The 22,856-nt window shown below is 33.1% G+C and overlaps 1 protein-coding gene across 2 annotated transcripts; it reads right to left on the bottom strand.

The window, feature by feature from the left end:
* Nucleotides 1-4,303: 4,303 nt before the first annotated feature.
* Nucleotides 4,304-6,743, bottom strand: LOC107428769 (cytochrome P450 CYP749A22). Of its 2 annotated transcripts, none has more exons than XM_016039358.4 (5): nucleotides 6,402-6,743; nucleotides 6,091-6,314; nucleotides 5,719-5,951; nucleotides 5,259-5,637; nucleotides 4,304-5,161 (listed from the first exon to the last, which is right to left on the bottom strand). In XM_016039358.4, the coding sequence occupies exons 1-5, from the start codon at nucleotides 6,682-6,684 to the stop codon at nucleotides 4,733-4,735; spliced, it is 1,548 nt and encodes a 515-aa protein (XP_015894844.3). In that variant the 5' UTR covers nucleotides 6,685-6,743; the 3' UTR covers nucleotides 4,304-4,732. The 2 variants fall into 2 exon arrangements, with proteins under 2 accessions (XP_015894844.3, XP_048318757.2); XM_048462800.2 differs by having other exon boundaries at nucleotides 6,091-6,309; nucleotides 6,402-6,596.
* Nucleotides 6,744-22,856: the final 16,113 nt, after the last annotated feature.

Here is a 22,856-nt window from a genome sequence, read left to right on the forward strand (position 1 = left end):
ACAGAACCACAAAGCTTGATTAGTTTACAAGCTTGACTCACTGGGATGCTATCGGATACACATTTTTTATATTTGTTTTAATATTCTACAATTTTTGTTTCTTTATTTTACATTTTGGATTTACTCCAAATATGCGTGAAGAAGTAGAAGAGTTTCATGAATAAAAAAAGATCCTTCTTAATTATTTTCTTTTTAAATACCAACTACAGGATGTGTGGACGAAAAGGAAAAGTTTTACTGATTAAAAAACAAAGCAAAACAAAACTAAATTTAAAAAAAAAAAAGATTACCGTTAAATTGGAGTTGGAATAAATAAAAAATAAAAGAAACACTTTCTTTTAAAGATTACTTGTAGATTGGTGTTGAAAAAAATTATAATAATTATGAATTTAGAAAGAGACTAGTTTACAACTAGTTCCGATGATGTGAAAATATAAAAGAAATATAATTAAACAATTTGTTTTAATGAGCATTCAAAAATTGTTAAACACTTATAATCTATATAAACTATCCTATCGAAGACTTTTACAAAGAGAACAAAGTAGAAAAGTAGTTTACAACTAATTCTACTGATGTAGGTTAAGGTAGACATGTGTCATTTATCATGATTATCAAGGAAATGGTTTCTAAAAAATTACAAGAGACAATGACTCTTGTTAATTTCAATTTACAAGAGGCATCGGTTCCTTGAATATATAGATAATTGGACAAAATTAGAACTTTACAACGTTCAGTAAATCTGGTAAAAATCCAAAATTCAGGTTGCAAAAAATTACAATACAATCATATATATCTTATTTACGTACTAAAATGTATGTTGTAAATCTTTAATTAATATTTACAATATGTTGTGTTTTTAAATGCTATTCTTATACATTTTACAACGTCTAATATTAGTTGCATAAATGTCACATTTTTACAATGTGTTACATTGTGCGTTTTATCACTTGCATGAATATGCAGCTTACTCATCCAAATACACAACATTTATAACACTCCGTTCAATTCTATTTACCTCGAACAAAATCTATGCTAAAATTTATTTTAATATGTCTTCAAAATATCCACAAAGATTCGGTACAACTAGGACTTGCAGATTTTTACAACATATCATAATTATCTACAAGGAACAAACAAAAAAAAAAAAAAAAAAAAAAAAGAAGATATTTCATCATCTGTGGCCCTAGTTTCCTCGATTATGCTATTTTACAAGCTTCATACACTGATCGTGGGCTGTGTAATTAAAGATAAAATAGAACCCAAAAATAATTTTCAAAAAAAAAAAGATAAAATAATGGAACAAAATTCTTTTTATAAAATTTATAGAAAACAATTTTTTTTTTTTTAAAAAAAGAACGTTATAGACAAAAAAAAAAAAGAAAAAAAAAGAAAATTGCAATATAATATTTTAAATTATCTCAAAAAATATATTTTATGAATTCAGTTAAAAAATTCAAATAACTTTTCTGAAAAATGTGGTTAATATGTGTTATATTATTAATATCTAGCATTTTATTTTTTAAAATACACATATAAAATTAAATTATAATTTTATTAATTTTCCTTACATAAATTATCAATAAATCCTTTCATTTTAATATTTGGAATTCAAGTATAAACAGCTTTTAATCAGAGAAAAAGCCAAAGAAGAATATGAAGAATAAGACGCGAAGCCCAAAACAAGAACAACAAATCTCTCTGCGCAAAGCTCATGCAGCTTCAGGAACTATCCAGAAGTAGCCCTGTATACATAGCACAATAAGCAACTTCCATGCAATTTCCTTTTTATACATTTTACCGTTTTATTATTTTATTTAAGGACCCCTAGGGCCGTAAATATAAAAGACACATTTTCAAGAATGAAATATTCATTCGTCTATTGCGGCGCAGCCATACCTAAATATTTGTCTTTATAAATTGTTTCCAAGAGCCTACAAATATTTTCAAGGTTTTACCTATGATGAACTGAGTCAAATCCATTTGATACATAATCAAATTATAATAACAATTAAGTATACAAGATAACAAATACAATGTAAGATATTTAAAAGAAATATAATTAACTCAAATAAAAAACTATAAAAAAAAAAATTAATGGTGAGTACTTTTCTAATAATAAATGAGTGTAAATTTGTTTTTAGGTGACAAAGAGTCTTTTTTTTTTTTTTTTTTTTTGCCCAATTACGTTTACGTTTTCTTTATTGTAGGAGATAATAGAAAGGTGAGGATTAAAGAGATTTAATCACATTAATTGTTATTATAATTTGATTATTGTAGGGGCAACAGCCTTATTGCCTCCCGTTGGCTCTGCCTATGTGTTTGGATGCGTATTGGATACACATTTTTACATTTTTTTCTAATATTCTATAATTCTTTTATATACATTTTGGATACGTTCCATGATAATTAAAAAATAAAAAATAAAAAAATAAAAAAAGAAATCCTTCTTACGCTTCTTCTTTTTTTTTTTTCTTTTTTTTTTTTTTGGTTGAAAAAATTACCAGTACAATAGATTAGAGGATCTGTGGAGAAGAGAAGTTAACTAACAAAGGAAACATTTTCAGGATACGTGGAGAAGAGGAGGAGTTTACTGATAACATAAACATTTTCTTTAAAAGAGTACCATGGTGAAGCATTTTCTTTCAGAGATTACTGTAAGATTGGTGTTGAAAAATTAATGATAATAATTATGAATTTAGGAGTAGACAAATGGTTCAAAACTAGCTTTTATTCATGTAAAAACATGTGCTATTTATCATGATTACCAAGATATTAAAACTTCAATGTTATTAATATCTAAAGAAAAATGTAATTAAAAAAATTTGATAGCAATTAAAAATTATTAAACACTTATCATCTATATAAACTAGCGAATCAAAATTAACAGTGTTAATATATATATATATAAGTTACGATGCTATCCATTTGCATACGGATCTACACCAATGCCATGTGTATATATATATATATATATATATTAAATGTCTTTAAATATCCGTGAATCCTGGAGTTAACAAAATATTATTTTGACTTGAAGTTACATATCATGTAATGTCGTCATATACGAATTAGGTATGTTCTTAGACTTTTGACCCTTCTGTGCTTGACTTTTGACAATATATGATCAGCAAGTCAGACTGCCAATCTGATATTAATACGTTCTTTAAGACGTATTGAGCTAAATAGTGTCTAGTAGTAATATAATGCTTGCTGACTTTTAAGCAAAATGATGATAGCACTATGAAAATTACCAAATATATATATATATATATATATATATTATTCTAGTGAAATATAAGTGATAAGACATAACTTAAGATTGATTTTACAATCAGGCGTTCAAAGCAAGTGTGTCAATCCTTGAGATTCAATATATGTAATTGTGAGTTAACATCTTGAATTTGGTAGAAAGGGATTACATACCTACCTATGCCCCATCTACATTTCAATTTTGTCTGAATTGTCATATTAATGCATATAGTTCTGCAGTTTTTGGTGCCTGAAACATTAAGGCAAATAAAATAAAGCAAAGTAGTTGTATGATGTTTGACCTATTAGGAGGATTGTTAGTATTTGGCCTCTTTTTTTTTTTTTTTTTTTTTTTTCCTGGATAGGAAGCACAATGACCATGTAATCAATTTTTACATTGTCTTTTATCACCCCTCTCAATATGGCTCCCCAGGTTGAATCATCAAAGCTGCTATTTTCCACATTGTCTTTATCACAGAGTATGATTTTATTTTTTCATAATTAATCATGTTTGGTTTGTCTACTTCCAATAGTAGTCAATAGCAATTAGAGTTTGTTAGACATTATAGTCAATTTAGGGGATAAAATAGAAACATAAACACCAAATGAAATCCAATTTGAAATTTTATTTTGTTTTTTTATTTTTATTTTTATTTATTTTCTTTAAATTTGTAGTTACTTAAGATATCTAGCAAACTTTAACTACCAACTAATAAACATTTAAAAAAAAAAAAAAACAAATTATACACAATTAATTTTTAAAAAAATAAAGCCAAAATCAAAAACCAAACACACAAATAGCAACATTTCTTTCATGAAATGTGAAGGTGTCAATTACTTTAAGGATTGGTAAATAAAACTCTTCAAACCTTTAATGAAGGCAATGGATGTGTAGATGAAAATAGTATCTGCCACTTCTAAGGATAACACATGAGAGATTGAAAGATAGAAAAACTAAGAAAGAAAAATCAAGAACAAACAAAATAGAAGCAAGAAAAATCAAGAAATGGACTGTTTGGATAACAAGAAAACCAGAGAGAAAGTTCGAGAACCAGAGAAGAACTTTTGCATTTCTGTTATTTACGTAAAAGTTAATGAAAATACAGTAACAAACTTGCATTTATACACTTGTCTAACATTAACAGCTTTTACACAATATGATTGGTTAATATCCGTATCACATGGATTGATGAGCTGTCAAAGCTACATGTGAGAGTTGGTTGAGCTGGCAGTAGTATTCTGGAAGTGGAAGTGTCTCTAACACCTGTCATAACTACAGGTGAGAGTTGGTTGAGCTGGCAGTAGTATTCTGTAAGTCTCTCTAACAGAAATCAAAACATTATGTGTACAAAAAATTGTCATACATGTTTATTTATGCATTTATAAACTCCCATATGATCAGGACTCATGAAGCTCAAATCAAATCACTATGTTTTCTTCTCTGGTGCACCAAATGCAAGTTCTATGGCAATTTCACTAGTCTTTAGAGTGGCTGTAATATAACCTGTATTCCATGTTGTGGATGCAGAGTAATAAACTGAAATGGCAAGTGGACATAGGCTGGAGAAAGGGTGAAGCTGTAGCGTTGAAGAATCATAGAAAGAGCTATCTTTGCTTCTGTGATAGCGAAGTTGCTCCCTACACAATTTCTAAGCCCCATTCCAAATGGAAAAAATGCAGCTGGGTTATTTTTAGTAGCTTCAGTAACCCCTTCTGAGAATCTTTCTGGTTTGAACTCATTCACATCTTCTCCCCATATATGTGGATCATGATGGACTGCTAAAGTTGGGAAGATCAAGTTCAGATTAGCAGGAAGAATCAGCCTTCCCACTCTAACTTCTCTTTCAACTTTTCTTTCAAAGCCAATAACAGGAGGATATAATCTCAGAGATTCATTGAAGACCATTCCCATCTGCAAGAATTGAAAATTTTAAAATAAAAAAATAAAAAAAAAATCAGGACTTTAAATTTTGAATGGCTTTCTTGATGTTTATCTGATTTTGACTTACCGTTTTCAGTTTTGCTATGCTATCTGGATTTGGATTTTCATGGCCAAATAAATTGAGCACCTCCTTTCTAACTTCTTCTTGCCAATCTGTGTGGATTGCTAGAAGAAAGACAGTCCATCCAAGTAAAGTGTTAGAAGTTTCTTGTCCAGCAAAATAAAATGTTTTACACTCATCAATCAAATCGTCCACTGAAATCGTCTGACTGTCGCTGTTATCATGGTGAGCCTTTAAAAGTAATCCAAGAAAATCATTGCCAAAGTTGTCCTCTTCACCACTTCTTACTTTCTTCTCTCTTTCCTTGATTATTTCTAAAATGCAGTTGTGTATTTTTTTCTCAAGCATGTCCGATTCAGTCTCTTCTCTGTTTTTAAAAAACTTGCTGCAAAATGGATCAATGACATATTAGTGAAACAAGAAGTCATCATTTTCCGAACTCTAGATTTAACTAAAAGGAATTTACCTGATGCCAGGAAGCCTAAGTTTGTACATATTTTTGCTTGTCAACCAGGCCAATCTCATAAGCATCTCAAAAATATCCTTCCCTCTCATATAATTGCTTCCAAATGCTGTTCTAGAAATTACTTCTGAAGTCAACAATCTGAATTCTTCATATACCTCCACTTCTTTACCTTCATATGATTTCCACCTTTGCAGCATCATCTCAGCACTAGAGATCATTGCAGGTACCATACCCTGTAAGCAATCCCATCATACAATTAGCATATAATCTCTGCCATACCTAATTGACCATGTTCTCTTCTTTCACAAACAATCACTTACTATGTCCAAATAAAACTAACAGTAAATGGTATATTAAAAACTAACGGCTTACTTTCAAACTCTCTCCGTGAAAGGCATAATTGGCCAGTTTTCGCAATTTCATCCATTTCTCACCTTTTGTGGCTACAAGGCCATCTCCTAATAGCTTCTTGACAAAGCCTTCATTGTCAATTTTTGAAACTGATCCATCTTTGTTATTAAGTAGTTCTTTGATCAATTCCTGTTCTGTTACAATCAGTTGAGCTTTAACTCCATACCATTGAAGATAATTCTTTCCTTTCACAAATAGATAAAGGCCATAGTCAGTATTTTATAGCTTCACAAGTAAAATTATTCATACAAGGTTGTTCAATAACTTCTTACCATATGTTTTGAGCCAGGAATCGATATGAGGCTGACATGTAGAGGATATGGCATGCGACAAACCCATAGGTTTGGCCATGGCTTCCTTTTTCATGCTTAATATTTCTTTTGTGCTTCCATACATGAATCGGTATGAAGGGCCTTTGATTCCTTGTGAAACCATCAAATACTGTATGCGAGAAGGAATCCACCATAGTTTATGAAATATCTTGATAAGAGCTAACACAAGAAACAGAACTAGAAAGGTTGAAAAAATCACAAGAAGGTCTCCCAATGAACTCATTTTTCTTGCTGTCTTGCTCTTTCAATCAATTCTATGTAAAAAAAAAAAAAAAAAAAAAAAAAAAAAAAAAAAAAAAAATTAGAGATATGCTTGTACTGTAAGTGTTCAAGGAATTTATAGCTGATTAGTGCAGATGAAAATAGTAAAATACCAGTTTCAAGGAGTTTTGTCCTTGTATGGAAATTTGATCCTGCTTGACTTTCTATGCATGACTGGACCTACCAAAATGGAGTTGGCAAATACTTATTCAACAAGACATAATTGAAACATTATGACTCTGCTTCTAGAATAACAGCGGCATTATCTAGGTGATTTTCTTACTAAGCATCATGATATTTGACTTTAGGGGAATTGTTTGAATCTGGTCTTGTTCTGGACACAAAAGAAAAAGGGAATAATCAAGTTGTTACCATGGAAATAAAGAGAAGCACAGAGTAATCAACAAATAAAAAATGAGTGGTCCAACAGTTGAAAATATGTAATCAACAAATAAAAAATGAGCTATTTTTAATTGACCGCAATAATGGGGAGTAGTTGAAAAATTCCGGAGCCAAATAGTTTAATAGTAATAGTAATGCTTGCTAGGTTTTCAACATAATGATGATAAGAATATGAATTTAATTACCACAATTTTATTCTGGTGAAACATAAAGCATAGAACATGATTAAGATTGAATTTAAAAGTAGGCATCCAAGTGTCATGTCAATCCTTGCGGTTTCAATAGTTAGGATTTGATAGAAAAGCACCACATGCCTTGGGTTTTATTTAACTCAATTTTTTAAGAAAATCCTTGTATATGAATTTCAATTGGGAATAGACAAAAAACAGCTTTGATTTGGAGATTTGAAGCTGAAAATGGAAACTTCCTCATTTATAATGGTTGTCCATCATCACAGAAACTGCATACTTAGTATTTTCAAGTTATTACCATGGAAATAAAGAGAAGCACAGCTTGTGCCTAACCTATATATGCTCCAATATCATTTCAATTTGTTTGAATTGCCTCACCCAAGAAATACCTTTTGCAGTTTTTTAGTTCCAAAGCAAATTAAGTAGTTGAACATACACCTATTTAATGATATTTGTCTTTAAGCAGATTTTCTGTATTAGGCCTTTCCTAGATACTAAACGCGTATGACAAAATATTCAATTGTTGGCATTGCCTCAATTACTATCCATAGTCTGCATCATCAAAGCTTTTAGTTCTATATTGTCTATGCATGAAAAACAGAGTGAGTTTGATTCTAGTTACCTATCACTTTTGTGATTATTTTCAGGATAATATCCCAATAGTTTTTTTTTTTTCCTCCAATGGTACGACTGCTTAAAACAAATAAGTTTGTAACATTTCAGGGTTGTTCTACTTCTACTTAAGTCAATTACTTAAAGGATTTGTAATAACAAATCTTCTTTTGTGTCGACCACCATTTGTCCTACACTCTTCAATCTTCTTCTTTTGTGTCAATTACCATTTGTCCTACATCTTCAATCTCTCATGAAGGTAATCAATATATCAGATTGGATAGAATCTGGCACCTCTAAGAAACATAAGAGTTTGAAATCAAAACATGATGAATAGATCCTAGTGTATCTTTTATGGGACATAATCAACCTATTTATTGAAATTACTTCAAAGCTTGCAAGTTGGAATGATGCTAATCCATGATCAGCATAAAAATTTCCAAATATCATTCTGAGGTGTAACAATTCTCGTACAGTTGCAGTACTTGTAAACTCCCATGTTAGGACTCAGGAGGCTCAAACCAAATTACTTTGTTCTCAAGCGCACTAAGTGCAAGCTCTATGGCTATTTCATTAGTCTCTAGAGTGGCTGTAACATCACTTGTATTCCATGTTGTGGATGAAGTGTAATAAACTGAAATGGCAAGTGGACATAGGCTGGAGAAAGGGTGAAGCTATAACGTTGAAGAATCATGGAAATAGCAATCTTTGCTTCAGTGATAGCAAAGTTGTTGCCCACACAATTTCGAGGCCCCATTCCAAATGGAAAAAATGCAGCTGAGTTGTTTTTAGTAGCTTCAGAAACACCTTCGGAGAATCTTTTTGGATTTGAGCTGATTCATATCTTATCCCCATATTTGTGGATCATGATGAACTGCTAAAGTTAACATATATAGGTTTAGATCAGCAGGAAGAATCAGCTTTCCCCAGTTTAACCTCCCTTTCAACTTTTCTTGCAAAGCAAATAACAGGAGGATATAATCTAAGAGTTTCATTGAAGACCATGCTCATCTGCAAGAAATATTAAAAAAATAAGTAAATAACCGGGACTTGAAATTTTAAATGATTTCGTTGCCGTTACGTGCTGTTTAGTTTGGCTATGCTATCTGAATTTGGATTTTCATGGCCAAATAAATTGATTACCTCCTTTCAAGCTTGTTTTTGCCAATCTCTGGCTGTCATTGGCATCGTGGTGAGCCTTTAAAGGCAATCCAAGAAAATCACTTCCAAACCTGTCTTCTTCACCACTTGTTACCTTCTCTTCTCTTTCCTTGATTATTCCTATGATGCAGTGATGAATTTTTTCTCAAGCATGTCCGCTTCAATCTCATCGGCAGTTTTAAAAAACTTGCTGCAAAATGGATCAATGACATCGTAGCAAAAGAAGAGAATATCATTTCCTAAATTTAGGTTATCCAAAAGGAATTTACCTGATGCCAGGGAGCCTAAGTTTATACATATTTTTGGTTGTTAACAAAGCCAATCTACTAAGCATCTCAAAAATGTCCTTCCCTCTTAGATAATTACGTCCGATTGCTGTTCTGGAAATTACTTCTGAAGTCAACAATCTGAATTCTTGAAATATGTCCACCTCTTTACCTCCATATGATTTCCACCTTTTCAGCATCATCTCAACACTAGAGATCATTGCAGGCACCATACCCTGTTAAACATTCCATCATACAATTAGCATAATCTTTTCCTCTCTTGTCAAAATTTTCTGAATAGTGATTAGTAGTTTCTTGGTAGATAACAACAACAACAACACCTAATTTATGACAGAATAGCTCAATCTCAGGCTTAATCTCAGCCCAATCTCAATCATGCAGTTGATCAATCTCAATTTGGCACCCCTTGCTAAACACCAGCAAAGAAATGACAGCAAAGGCAACGGCTAGTAATCAATCATGCAGCTGATCAATCTCAATTATGCAGCTTACCTCTTGATAAACACCAGCAAAACAATGACAGCAAAAGTTATTAATGAATGGTTAATGGAGTCAACCAGCAACTATGGAAAGAAATGATAATGTCTATCAACATTCTTAGAAATAAAATAAATCATATCCATTGTATTCTCTGAAATATTATTTTACCTTCTTTTCTTAGCTCTTCTGTTTTAGGAAATTAATCAATATTCCATCCCGTGTGTACTTTATATATGTATGCATTTCTTGTAAAAGTCAAGCCTTGATTGAATAATACCAATATTCATCAACTTCTTCATGGTATCAGAGCATTTTGCTGTGCAAAACTATATTTCCATGGAACCCCAAAATAAGAAATCCTCTCAAACACAAGATATGCCATGGCTACCTGCAATCAATCAAACAGAACCCATTCTCACAATTCAATCCTTTCACCAATGCACCAGCCTAGTTTCTGTAAAGCTGAGTGTATCTAATTTTCTGCTTTGGCAGTCTCAAATATTACCATTGGTTTGAAGCCTTGGCATAAGCCATCACCTTACCAATGCTGGACCACCAGACGAATTTCTTCAAGATGAAGAAAAGATCATTGTGATAAACCCAAATTACAATACATGGGTTAACAATGATGGAGTACTCACTACATGGCTCCTAAGCACCATGACTAAATGTTTGAATATAGGGATTGACAATGCTCATCCTCTCTAGAAATCCATTGAAGAACAGCTGCTGCCCTCTACAAAAGAGCAAGAACATCTTCTAAAGAATAAGCTTTCATCTCTCAAAAAGGGATCATCATCCATTGAAGAATATACACAAAAATTCAAGCAGGTTTGTGATAATCTTGCTGCTATAAATGTACCTGTTTCTGAAATTGAAAAGGTATTTTCCTTTGCCCGAGGACCTGGTTCAGATTATAAGGAATTCAAAATAGCCATGCTTTCAAAACCTCCATATCCATTTTTTCATCGGTTTTCCTTAGCCGTTCAGAATCATAAGCAATTAATAGGCACCGATGAACAAAAGTTTGAGCTCGATCACAATCAAGCTTTCTTCAGTCAACGCAGACGTGGACGAGGAGGCCAAGGTGGTCGTTTCAACTCAAGAGAAAGGGGTTTTACTCCTGCTGGCAGGTTCAATGAAGCTGTTGAACAAAAACAAACTGAACACAAACCACGCAAACCTACTGCAGACCAAGAAAAACAACAGAAGGTAAAAACTGAAGGAAAACTCATATGCCAGATTTGTGACAAACCGAATCATAGTGCAATAGGTTTGATTATTCCTATACAAACAAGGAGGTTCCCGAAGCACTTGCTGCATTGAATATAGCTGATAATACAGATCCAAATTTCTATGCAGACTGTGGTGCAACCTCACATATGACCAATGATGCAGGTAAGGTCTCTAATCTGATTCCTTATAATGGTATTGATGGAATTCTTTGATGATGGAAATTGTTTGAAAATTTCACATACTGGTAATACAAAAATTAAAACAGAAAATGGATCTCTTAAATTAAATAATATTTTGGTTGTTCCTCAATTAAAGAAATTTTTTTTATCTGTAAGTCAAATGACTCAAGATAACAAATACACTTTTGGATTCTCATCTTCTGTCTTTGTTATTAAGGACCGCCATCAAAAAATACTAACCACAGGCCATAAAAAGGGAAAGCTATACGTGTTGGATGAAGGAAGCCATCAAGCTTTGAATGCAACTAAAGCTTCTTCAGAACTTTGGCATCAACAAATGGTGCATCCAAACTCCAACATCTTGAAGGATTTACATTCAAAAAATAATATTACTATTTCTATTTGGAAAAATAAATTTCATGTTTGTGACAGTTGCCAAATGGGAAAGAATTGCAAACTTCCCTTTGGTGTTTCAAATAATTTCTCAACTATGCCTTTACATAAGATACATTGTGATTTATGGGAACCAGCCCCTATTATGTCTACACAACATTTTTGGTTTTATGCTATTTTTATTGATGAATTTTCTAGATTCACTTAGTATCCTTTACATAAAAAATCAGATTTCTATGACTGTTTTATCAAATTTCAAAGAATGGTGGAAAAACAGTTTGATGATCATATAAAAATCTTTCAAAGTAATGGAGGAGGTGAATTCACTTCCACAAAATTCAAAACTCACTTGCAGGAACAAGGAATTGTCCATCACATCTCTTGTGTAGGTACACCTGGGCAGAATGGATTAGCAGAAAGAAAGCATAGACATGTAGTTGAAATGGGACTCACCATGATTTTTCATGCTAATGTACCACTAAAACTATGGGTTGAATTCCAAATAGCTGTATATCTTATCAACCGTCTACCTTCTAGACCTTTATAAAAGGATACACTATTCTTCCATTTATATAGACAACACCCTAATTATGGTCATTTACTTGTCTTTGGATGTAATGCTTTCCATGCTTAAGAAATTATGGTGACCATAAATTTTCTAAGAAAACATATCCATGTGTTTTCTTAGGATAGAGCCCTCATCACAAAGGTTATAAGTGTTATTATCCAGAAACAAAAAGGGGTTTATATTTCCAGACATGTAGTTTTTGATGAATCAAGTTTTCCGTTTTGCAAAATTACTAAACTGTTTCGTATGAACCTCTTGAACTTGTGGGCTTTCCAAAACATGAAAATTATATACCTTTAAACAGAAATTCTTTTCCAGACACCACTTACAACAACAACATTCCAGAATCACATTAAAACAATGCAGAAGCTGCTGAAAGCAACAGCACCAGCAGTAAAAATAAAGAACAAAATGAACCAGAAACTGGTGCCTATGTGAACAGTAACTATGTGAATAGTAACCGTGTGACCAGTGCCTGCGCAAGCAATACCGAAGCACCAGCAGCATGCATGAGGAATAGAATGAACAAACAAGTCCTCCTTCTATCACTGATTCTTTAGAAACCAGCATCTCGAATCAACAAAGAGATGTTGATCCTTCTACATCCAACATTAAGCAAAACCGTACCAATCAATCACAAACAGAACAGCCATGCCAATATGAAAAACAACCATATCATCCTCTTATCTCAATTCATGATCCCAAAGGTATTCAAGATAATCTAACAATTGATTTGTAGGTCGCTCCAACCAATATCAATCAAACAAATTCAGAAAATCTCAATGGTCATCCAATGATTACAAGAAGAAAACTTCAAAGCAATCCCAATTGTGCATCTCAAATGGCACTTGTATCTGCTGAACCAAAGAATTTTCAAAAAGCTTTTCAAGATACATCCTGGTTTCATTCAATGCAAGAAGAAGTTACTGCTCTTCATAATAATAATACTTGGATAGTAGTTTCAAGACCTCAAAATACAAATATCATTGGATCCAAATGGGTGTACGGGACCAAATATAAAGACGTATAGAGGATCAACTGAAAACACGGTTGGTGGCACAAGGATATACACAGGTTGAAGGGGTTGATTTTGATGAAACCTTCAGTCCAGTAGTCAAGCATACCGCTGTCAGATTAGTCATCTCAATTGCTATTATATCAAACTGGACAATTCAGCAGCTTGATATTAAAAATGTTTTCTTACATGGACATTTAAAAGAAACTGTTTATATGGAGCAACCTCTAGGTTTTATCTCTTCAACTTATCCTGACCATGTTTATTTGTTAAAAAGATCACTTTATGGACTCAAACAAGCCCCTAGAGCATGGTTTGACCATTTGTCTCAATTCTTACTTTGTCTTGGTTTTAAATGTAGCAAATATGATTCCTCTATCTTTGTTTTCCAACAAAATAATATTACTATCCTATTATTGATCTATGTAGATGACTTACTTTTAATAGAAAATGATCCTGCTATGATCAATAGTTTAATAAGTAGATTGGGTACAGACTTTGCTACAAAGGACCTCGGAAAGCTGCATTATTTTCTAGGAGTTTAGGCACAGTATTTTCAAGGGGGCATCTAAGTCAAGAAAAATATACCAAAGATCTTCTACTTCGAGCAAAGATGCCAGAATTTGCTAAAATTAAGACTCCACTGGCCATAAAAGTGACACCTCAAGATGATGATAACCAGCCTACCAATGCTACAGAATATCAAAAACTGGTTGGCAGTTTACAATACCTCACATTTCACTCATTCAGATATAGCCCATGCCATTAGTAGAGTATGCCAACATTTCCAAAATCCTACCCAATCCCTTCTCCGTGAAGTCAAACACATACTTCGTTACCTCAAAGGAACAATCAATTTTAGGCTAAGATTCATTCAACAAAGTTCTTTTAATTTAACTGGTTTTTGTGATGCAGATTGGGCCGGATGTCTGGACACCCATTACATCGAAGCCAACTACATCTCTTGGTCCTCGAAGAAACAACTAATTGTTGCACTATCAAGTACAAAAGCAGAAAATCGAGCAATGGCCTCAACAACTGCTTCTTTGTGACAGTCTCAGTGCTTTGCATATGACAGTGAATCCAGTTCTTCATGGCTGTACCAAGCATGTCCAAATTGATTATCAATTTGTTAGGGAATGGGTTGCCATAGGACAGCTTGTCACACGTTTTCTTCCTTCTCACCTTCAGATTGCAGACATTCAGACAACACCATTGACCAGTGACTTGTTCTACAAGTTTCGAGGCAAGCTTGGGGTTCATTCCATTCCACCCGCTGGCTTGAGTGGGCATGACCGAATAGTGCAATCTCAGCCCAATTTCAATCATGCAACTAATCAATCTCAATTATGTAGCTCACCCGTTGTTAAACATCAGCAAAGCAATGACAGCAAAGGCAACAGCTAGTAATCAATCATGCAACTGATCAATCTCAATTATGCAGCTCACTCCTTGATAAACACCAGCAAAGCAATGACAGCAACAGTTATTAATGAACGATTAATGGAGTCAACCAGCAACTATGGAAAGAAATGATAATCTCAATCAACCAGCAACTATGGAAAGAAATGATAATCTCAATCAACATTCTTAGAAACAAATAAATAATTTCCACCGTATTCTCTACAACATTATTTTACCTTCTTTTCTTAGCTCCTTTGTTTTAGGAAATTAATCAATATCCCATCCCAGCATGTACTTTATATATATATGCATTTCTTTTAAAAGTCAAGTAAGCCTTGATTGAATAATACCAATATTCATCAACTTCTTCAATTTACTCCTCTGTTTCTTTTCACAAACAATCACTTACCATGTCCAAATAAAATTAATAGTAAATGGTATATGGCAAAACTAAGAACTTATTTTTAAACTCTCTCCAAGAAAGGTATAATTGGTCAGTTTTCGCTGTTTCGCCCACTTCACCTTTAGTGGTCACAAGACCATCTCCTAATAACTTCTTGACAAAGCCTTGATTGTCAGATTTTGATTACCAATTGGATACACATTTTTATATTTTTCGAATGTTCTATAATTCTTTTTTTTTTTTTTTCATTTTCAGACACATTTTGGATACGTTCCTTGATATATTAAAAAAAAAATAAAAAAACGATCCTTCTTAAGAGTTTTTTTTTTTTTTTTTTTTTTTTTTTTTTTTTTTTTTTGGTGGGAAAAATTACCAAATCCAATAGTCTAGAGTATATGTGGAGAAGAGGAGTTTACTGACAAAAGAAACATTTTCAGGATGCGTGGAGAAGAGAAGGAGTTTACTGATAAAAGAAACATTTTCTTTAAAAGATTACCATTAGATTGGCGAAGCATTTTCTTTCAGAGATTACTGTAAGATTGGTGTTGAAAAATTAAATATAATAATTATGAATTTAGAAGTAGACAAATGGTTTAAAACTAGTTCTAATGCATATCATGGTTATCAAGGGATTAAAACTTCAATGTTGTTAATAGCTAAAGAAAAATGTAATTAAAAAAATTTGAATGAGCAATTAAAAATTGTTAAACCCTTATCGTCTATATAAACTAGCGTGTCAAAGTTTAGCAGTGTTAAAAAAAATTTTTTTTTTTTTTTCAAAATTTCCTTAACATATCCGTATCCTAAAGTTAACAAAATATTATTTTGACTTGAATTTACATATCATGTAATGTCATATCCGAATTACGTATCTTCTTAGACTTTTGACCGTTCTGTGCTTAACTTTTGACAACATATAATCAGCAAATAAAAAAATGAGCTATTTTTAATCGACTGCAATAGTTGACTGCCCATCTAGGATTAACACGTTAGCTAAATAATCTCAAGTAGTAATATAATGCTTGCTGAATTTTAAGCAAAATAATGATAGCAATATGAAAATTACCAAAAAAAATAAATAATTATTCTAGTGAAATATAAATGATAAGACATAACTTAAAATCAGGCATTCAAAACAAGGGTCATGTCAATCCTTGAGATTCAAAACGTGTAATTGTGAATTAATATCTTGAATTTGGTAGAAAGTGATTACATACCATCTATGCTCCAGCTACGGTTCAATTTTGTCTTAATTGTCATATTGAAGCATGAAGTTCTGCAGATTTTCGTGCCTGAAACATTAAGGCAAATGAAGTGAAGCAAAGTAGTTATGTGATGTTTGACTTATTAGGAGGATTGTTTGTATTTGGTCTTAAACACAATGACCACATTGTTGTGATCCACTGATCATAAAAATACACAAAACCGACATAGAAGATGTATTATTCTTTCTAAAATTAATGCACCAAAAAATTTCTCTAAAAAAAAAAAATACATCATCTCCAATCTGTGTGATGTGTTATAGGATTGAAAACTAAACACCTATTTATAAGTTTCTAAGGTTATCCTTCCACAAAACAATTTATCCACCAAGCAAACCTAGAGAACAAATAAAGAAAACCCTAATAGGCTGAGCTTTAGTAGAAGATTGAACCCAACACATATCAATTGTTACATTGTCTTTTGTGACCCCTCTCAATACGGTTGAATCATCAAAGTTGTTACACATCTTCTTTATTGTGTTTGATTTGTTTGCTTCAAACAGTTGTTACTAGCAATTAGAGTTTGTTAGACATCACAGTCAATTTAAGGAATAAAATAGAAACACAGGCACCAAATGAAATCCAATTTGAAATTTTATTTCCTTTTCTATTTTTGTTTTTTTATTGATTTCCTTTAATTTAGTAGTTTCTTGAAATATTTAGCAAACTCTAACTACCAACTAATAGATATTTTTAAAAAAAAATCATACACAATTAATTTTTAAAAAATAAAGCCAAAACAAGAATCAAAATGACAATTAGTAACATTTATTTCATTAAATTTGAAGATTATTCTATTCTAGCAATTAGAGTTTGTTAGACATCACAGTCAATTTAAGGAATAAAATAGAAACACAAACACCAAATGAAATCCAATTTGAAATTTTATTTCCTTTTTTATTTTTGTTTTTTTTATTGATTTCCTTTAAATTAGTAGTTTCTTGAAATATCTAGCAAGCTCTAACTACCAACTAATAGATATTTAAAAAAAACAAAAAAAATTATACACAATTAATTTTAAGAAAATAAAGCCAAAAACAAGAATCAAACACATTACTAAATGACAATTAGTAACATTTATTTCATGAAATTTGAAGATTATTCTATTCTCTTATGTCAATTATTTTAAGGATTGGTAATAACACTATTCAAACCTTTAATGAGGCAATGAATATGTAGATGGAAATAGATCTGGCACTTCTAAGAATAACACATAAGAGATTGAAATCAAAACATTATGTGTAAAAACAACTGTCGTACACATTTATTTATGCATTTACAAATGCCCATATGATCAGGACTCATGAAGCTCAAATCAAATCACTGTGTTTTATTTTCTGGTGCACCAAATGCAAGTTCTATGGCAATTTCACTAGTCTTTAGAGTGGCTGTAATAGAACTTGTATTCCATGTTGTGGATGCAGTGTAATAAACTAAAATGGCAAGTGTACATAGGCTGGAGAAAGGGTGAAGCTGTAGCATTGAAGAATCATAGAAAGAGCTATCTTTGCTTCTGTGATAGCGAAGTTTGTTAGTGTAATGTCACTTTTGTTGCTGTCATAAGTTGATTTGTAATGATTAGTTATTGTACTTTCAGTTTTTGATAAAAACAGTAGTGTATTAGTTAGCCAAAGTATGGCTTGTCTTTTGGCAATATGATTACTGCAGTAGTAGGTGAAAATTAGGTGGTTTACTATTTCTGAAAACTTATGGTTATATGCTATATCTATAATGAACAAGGGTGTTGAGACCACACCAGTTTAAGCTTCTTTCTCTTTTTTTTTGCTGTGTTTTTTGTTCCAAAAATCCAACAAATGGTATCAGAGCCCTATTGATCTTAGAGGGGCTGTGAGTGAAATAGCAAAAAATACAAGAAACCTTCCTTCTACCTTTCCTTCCTTTTAAATGGCTTCAACTCATTTTTCTGTTCCATCACCTCCTATATTTTCTGGAGAAAATTATGCCATGTGGTTTATAAAAATGAAAGCTTACCTTCAAGCTTTTGACTTGTGGGAAGCAGTAGAGACCGAAAGAAATCCTCCCCCTTTGACAACAAATCCCATTATCGCTCAAATAAAGCAACATAGTGAGGAGGTTGCTAAAAAGTTTAAGGCCTTTATCTGCCTTACATGCTGGTGTTTCAGAAGTGATGTTCACCAGAATTATGGCTTGCACTACAGCTAAAGAGGTCTAGGACAAGCTAAAAGAAGAGTTCCAAGGAAGTGCAAGAACAAGACAAATGCAAGTATTGAACTTGAGGAAGGAGTTTGAAACTTTAAGAATGAAGAATTCTGAGTTAGTAAAAGACTTTATTGACAAACTTATGAAGGTAGTAAACCAAATTAGAATTCTTGGAGAGGAGCTAGGAGATAAAAGAGTGGTGGAGAAAGTGCTGGTCAGCTTACCAGAAAAGTTTGAAGCAAAGAAATCATCCTTGGAGGAGTCAAGAGATCTGAATCAGATTTCTTTGTCAAAGCTTGTTAATGCTTTACAAGCAACTGAACAAAAAAGATCTATAAGACAAGAAGAAATCTCAGAAAGTGCTTTTTTAGCATTACAAAAAGGTAAGGCTCTAGCAAACAATAATCAAAGGAAGCAGCAAGGTGGAGGAAGTAATGTCAAAGGAAAACATGGTGCTGGTACAAGCAGAGAAGGTGAAAAAAAGAAGTTTACGAAGTGCTCTTATTGCAAAAAGGACAACCATCCTAAAAAGTATTGTTGGTTTAGGCCAAATGTTCAATGTAGAGTTTGCAAACAATTGGGACATATTGAAAAAGTTTGCAAAAACAAAGGAGGACCAGTGCAACAAGCACACCAAGTACAAGTTGCTGATGAAGCACAGCAAAGTGAGGAAAGGCTGTTTGTTGCTACATGTCATGTAGAAAACGGTAGCAAAGAAGCTTGGTTGGTGGATAATGGCTGCACTCAACATATGACTCATGATGCTGATCTCTTCAAGACCTTGGATAGAAGATTTGTTTCCAAAGTGCAAATAGGAAATGGAGATTTTATTCAAGTTCAAGGCAAAGGAGAAGTGGCTGTGGAAACTTCAACAGGTACTAAACTCATTTCAAATGTGTTGTATGTAACCGAAATTAATCAAAGCTTGTTAAGTGTGGGACAAATGCTTGAAAATGGATATTCTTTGAATTTTCAAGATAAGTCTTGCATAATATATGATCAACATGGAAGTGAAATTCTAAATGTTGGAATGAAAGATAAAAGCTTTGTGTTAGAGTGGAACAAGAAGGGAAATAATGTTTTTTATGCCAAAACTAGTGATGAATCTAAGTTGTGGCATAAAAGACTTGGTCATTTTAACTATGACTCTCTGAATCTAATGCATGAAAAGAAATTGGTGGAGAATATGCCTGCTGTTAGCAAAAACCTGGAAGTATGTGAAGTGTGTTAGCTTGGTAAGTAACAAAGGCTGTCATTCCCTTCGAAAGGCACTTAGAGAGCCTTTGAAAAGCTTCAGTTAATTCATAGTGATGTATGTGGATCTATGAGTGACAATTCTATCAACGATAGTATATATTTTCTCACTTTCATAGACGATTTCTCCAGAATGTGTTGGGTGGATTTTCTGAAACAAAATTCTGAAGTTGCTGAGATTTTCACCAGCTTTAAAGCCATGGTAGAAAATTAAGAAAAATGTAGCATCAAGGTGATACAATATGATAATGGGACTGAATATACAGCTCAAAAATTTGAGTTGCAATGCAAAGAAGCTGGAATTCAACATCAGCTGACCTCTCCCTATACTCCTCAGCAAAATGGGGTTAGTGAGAGGAAGAACAGGACTATTATGGAGATGTGTAGATGCTTGTTGGTTGAAAAGCAATTACCAAAGAAGTTTTGGGCTGAAGCAGTAAATACCTCAGTGTATTGGCTAAATAGATTACCAACTAAAGCATTGGAGTTTAAAACTCCATATGAGGTGTGGTATGGGGTCAAGCCTACTGTGGAGCATTTGAAGATATTTGGGAGCATTTGTTATACACATGTTCCTGAAATTAAGAGAGATAAGTTGGATCAAAAAGCTGATATGGAAATTTTCATTGGTTACAGCAGCAACACAAAAGGGTACAGAGTATATCATTTGAAAACTAACAAGCTAATTTGTAGTAGAAATGTTAAAGTTGATAAAGCTGCTGTTTGGAATTGGGAAAAGAGTGAAGTTTAAGCCTCAAAAAAGAATTTTATCCAAGAACATGACGAGATTCAGGATGAGAATGATTCAAATGATGAAAATGCTGTTGGAATACAAGGTACAAGATCCTTGACAGATGTATATGAGAAAAGCATCCGAGGTACAAGACCTCTGACTGATGCATCCAAGATAAGCATTCGAGGTACAAGACCTCTGACTAATGCATCCGAGATAAGCATCCGAGGCACAAGACCCTTCACTGATGCATTCGAGAGAAGTGTTCGAGATACAAGACACCGATTTGATATCCGAAATACAAGATCCCTGTCCAATGTCCGAGCTACAAAACCCCTGTCCGATGTCCGAGATACAAGATTCCTGTCTGATGTTCGAGCTATAAGACCCCTGTTCGATGTCCGAAATACAAGATCCCTATCCGATGTCCGAGATACAAGATTCCTGTCCGATGTCCGAGCTATAAGACCCCTGTCCGATGTCCGAGATACAAGATCCCTGTCTGATGTCCGAAATACAAGATCCCTGTCCGATGTCCGAGATACAAGATCCATGTCCGATGTATGAGCTATAAGACCTCTGTCCAATGTTCGAGGCACGAGACCCTTGACTGATGAATATGAAATATGCAACCTAGCATTGTGTGATCCAATTACTTTCAATGATGCAAATCAGTTCAAGACATGGAGAGAGGCCATGAAAACGGAAATCAATATGATAAGCAAAAATAAAACTTGGGAATTGGTGAACAAACCCCAAGGCAAAAAGGCCATTGGAGTGAAATGGGTCTTTAGAACCAAGGTCAATGCTGATGGTACAATAAATAAGCATAAAGCAAGATTGGTAGTTAAAGGTTATGTGCAGCAACCTGGTATTGATTATGGAGATACGTTTGCACCAATTGTGAGACATGAAACAATCAGATTTCTACTAGCACTTGCCGCTCAAAAAGGCTGTAAAGTTTACCATTTAGATGTGAAATCTGCATTTCTAAATGGTTTCTTAGCAGGAAGAAATATATGTTGAACAACCTGAAGGCTTTGTTGTTCAAAGAAAAGAAGACAAGGTTTATAAATTGCATAAGGCTCTTTATGGATTGAAACAAGCTCCCAGAGCTTGGTATAGCAGAATTGACTCACACCTTGTTGGAAAAGGATTTAAAAGGAGTGAGAATGAGCCTACTTTGTACGTGAAGTCAGGTTCAAATGATGAAAAATTGATTGTTTCTCTATATGTTGATGACTTGTTTGTTATAGGAGGAGATTCAGAAAGTGTGTTGGAGTTTAAATCTTAAATGCAAAAAGTGTTTGAAATGTCAGATTTAGGAGTGATGAACTACTTTCTTTGGCATGGAGATATATCAATTTAGTCATGGCATTTTCTTATCCCAAAAGAAGTATGCTGTGGAACTACTCAAAAAGTTTGACATGGAGAAGTATAATCCAGTTGACACTCCAATGGTTTACAATCAAAAATTTGAACTTGAAGATGGTGCTGCCAAGATTGAAGTTTCAACCTATAGAAGCCTTATTGGAAGTTTGCTGTATTTATGTGCTTCTAGACCTGACATTATGTTTTCTGTGAGTCTGCTTTACAGATTTATGTATGCTCCATCACATATGCATTATTCTGCAGCTAAAAGAGTACTAAGGTATATTAGAGGCACCATAGACTATGGTGTTTTGTTTTTGAAGCAAGAAGAAGGCAATTTGATGGGCTATGTTGATAATGATTGGGCTGGAAGCATGGAGGATTCAAAAAGTACTTCAGGGTACTTATTTTCTCTTGGTTCAGGTCCTTTTTCATGGAGCTCACAAAAACAGGGTTCAGTTGCTCAATCCACAGCTAAAGCTGAATATATTGCTGCTGCAGCTGCTTCAAATCAAGCTTCATGGCTAAGGAAGTTGCTTGTTGATTTAAATGAAAGGCAAGAAGAAGCTACCACAATATACTGTGATACCAAGTCTGCAATTTCCATTGCTGAAAATCCAGGTCAATATAGAAGAACAAAGCATATTCCGGTAAAATATCATGCTATGAGAGAAGCTGAAAGAAATGGTAAAATGAAGCTGGTTCATTGCAGTTCTGAGGTCCAGCTTGCTGATATTTTGGCAAAAGCTTTGCCAAGAAATAGGTTTGAAACATTAAGAAATGATCTTAGTGTTTCCGGAAAAAGTGCCAAGGAGGAGTGTTAGTGTAATGTCACTTTTGTTGCTGTAATAAGTTGCTTTGTAATGATTAGTTACTGTGCTTTTAGTTTTTGATAAAAACACTATTGTATTACGCAGCCAAAGTATGGCTTGTCTTTTGGCAATATGATTACTGCAGTAGTAGGTGAAAATTAGATGGTTTACTGTTTCTAAAAACTTGTGG

The sequence above is a fragment of the Ziziphus jujuba genome, chromosome 12 (genome assembly GCF_031755915.1).
Source record: "Ziziphus jujuba cultivar Dongzao chromosome 12, ASM3175591v1".
In the NCBI taxonomy this organism is placed as follows: domain Eukaryota; kingdom Viridiplantae; phylum Streptophyta; class Magnoliopsida; order Rosales; family Rhamnaceae; genus Ziziphus; species Ziziphus jujuba.

Excerpts from the sequence above, each read along its gene's own strand:
- LOC107428769 (XM_016039358.4), bottom strand. The coding sequence starts at position 6,684 with ATGAGTTCATTGGGAGACCTTCTTGTGATTTTTTCAACCTTTCTAGTT. Across the intron at positions 6,315-6,401 it reads TTCCTGGCTCAAAACATATG|GAAAGAATTATCTTCAATGG; the intron begins GTAAGAAGTTAT and ends TATTTGTGAAAG. Across the intron at positions 5,638-5,718 it reads CTTAGGCTTCCTGGCATCAG|CAAGTTTTTTAAAAACAGAG; the intron begins GTAAATTCCTTT and ends TCCATTTTGCAG.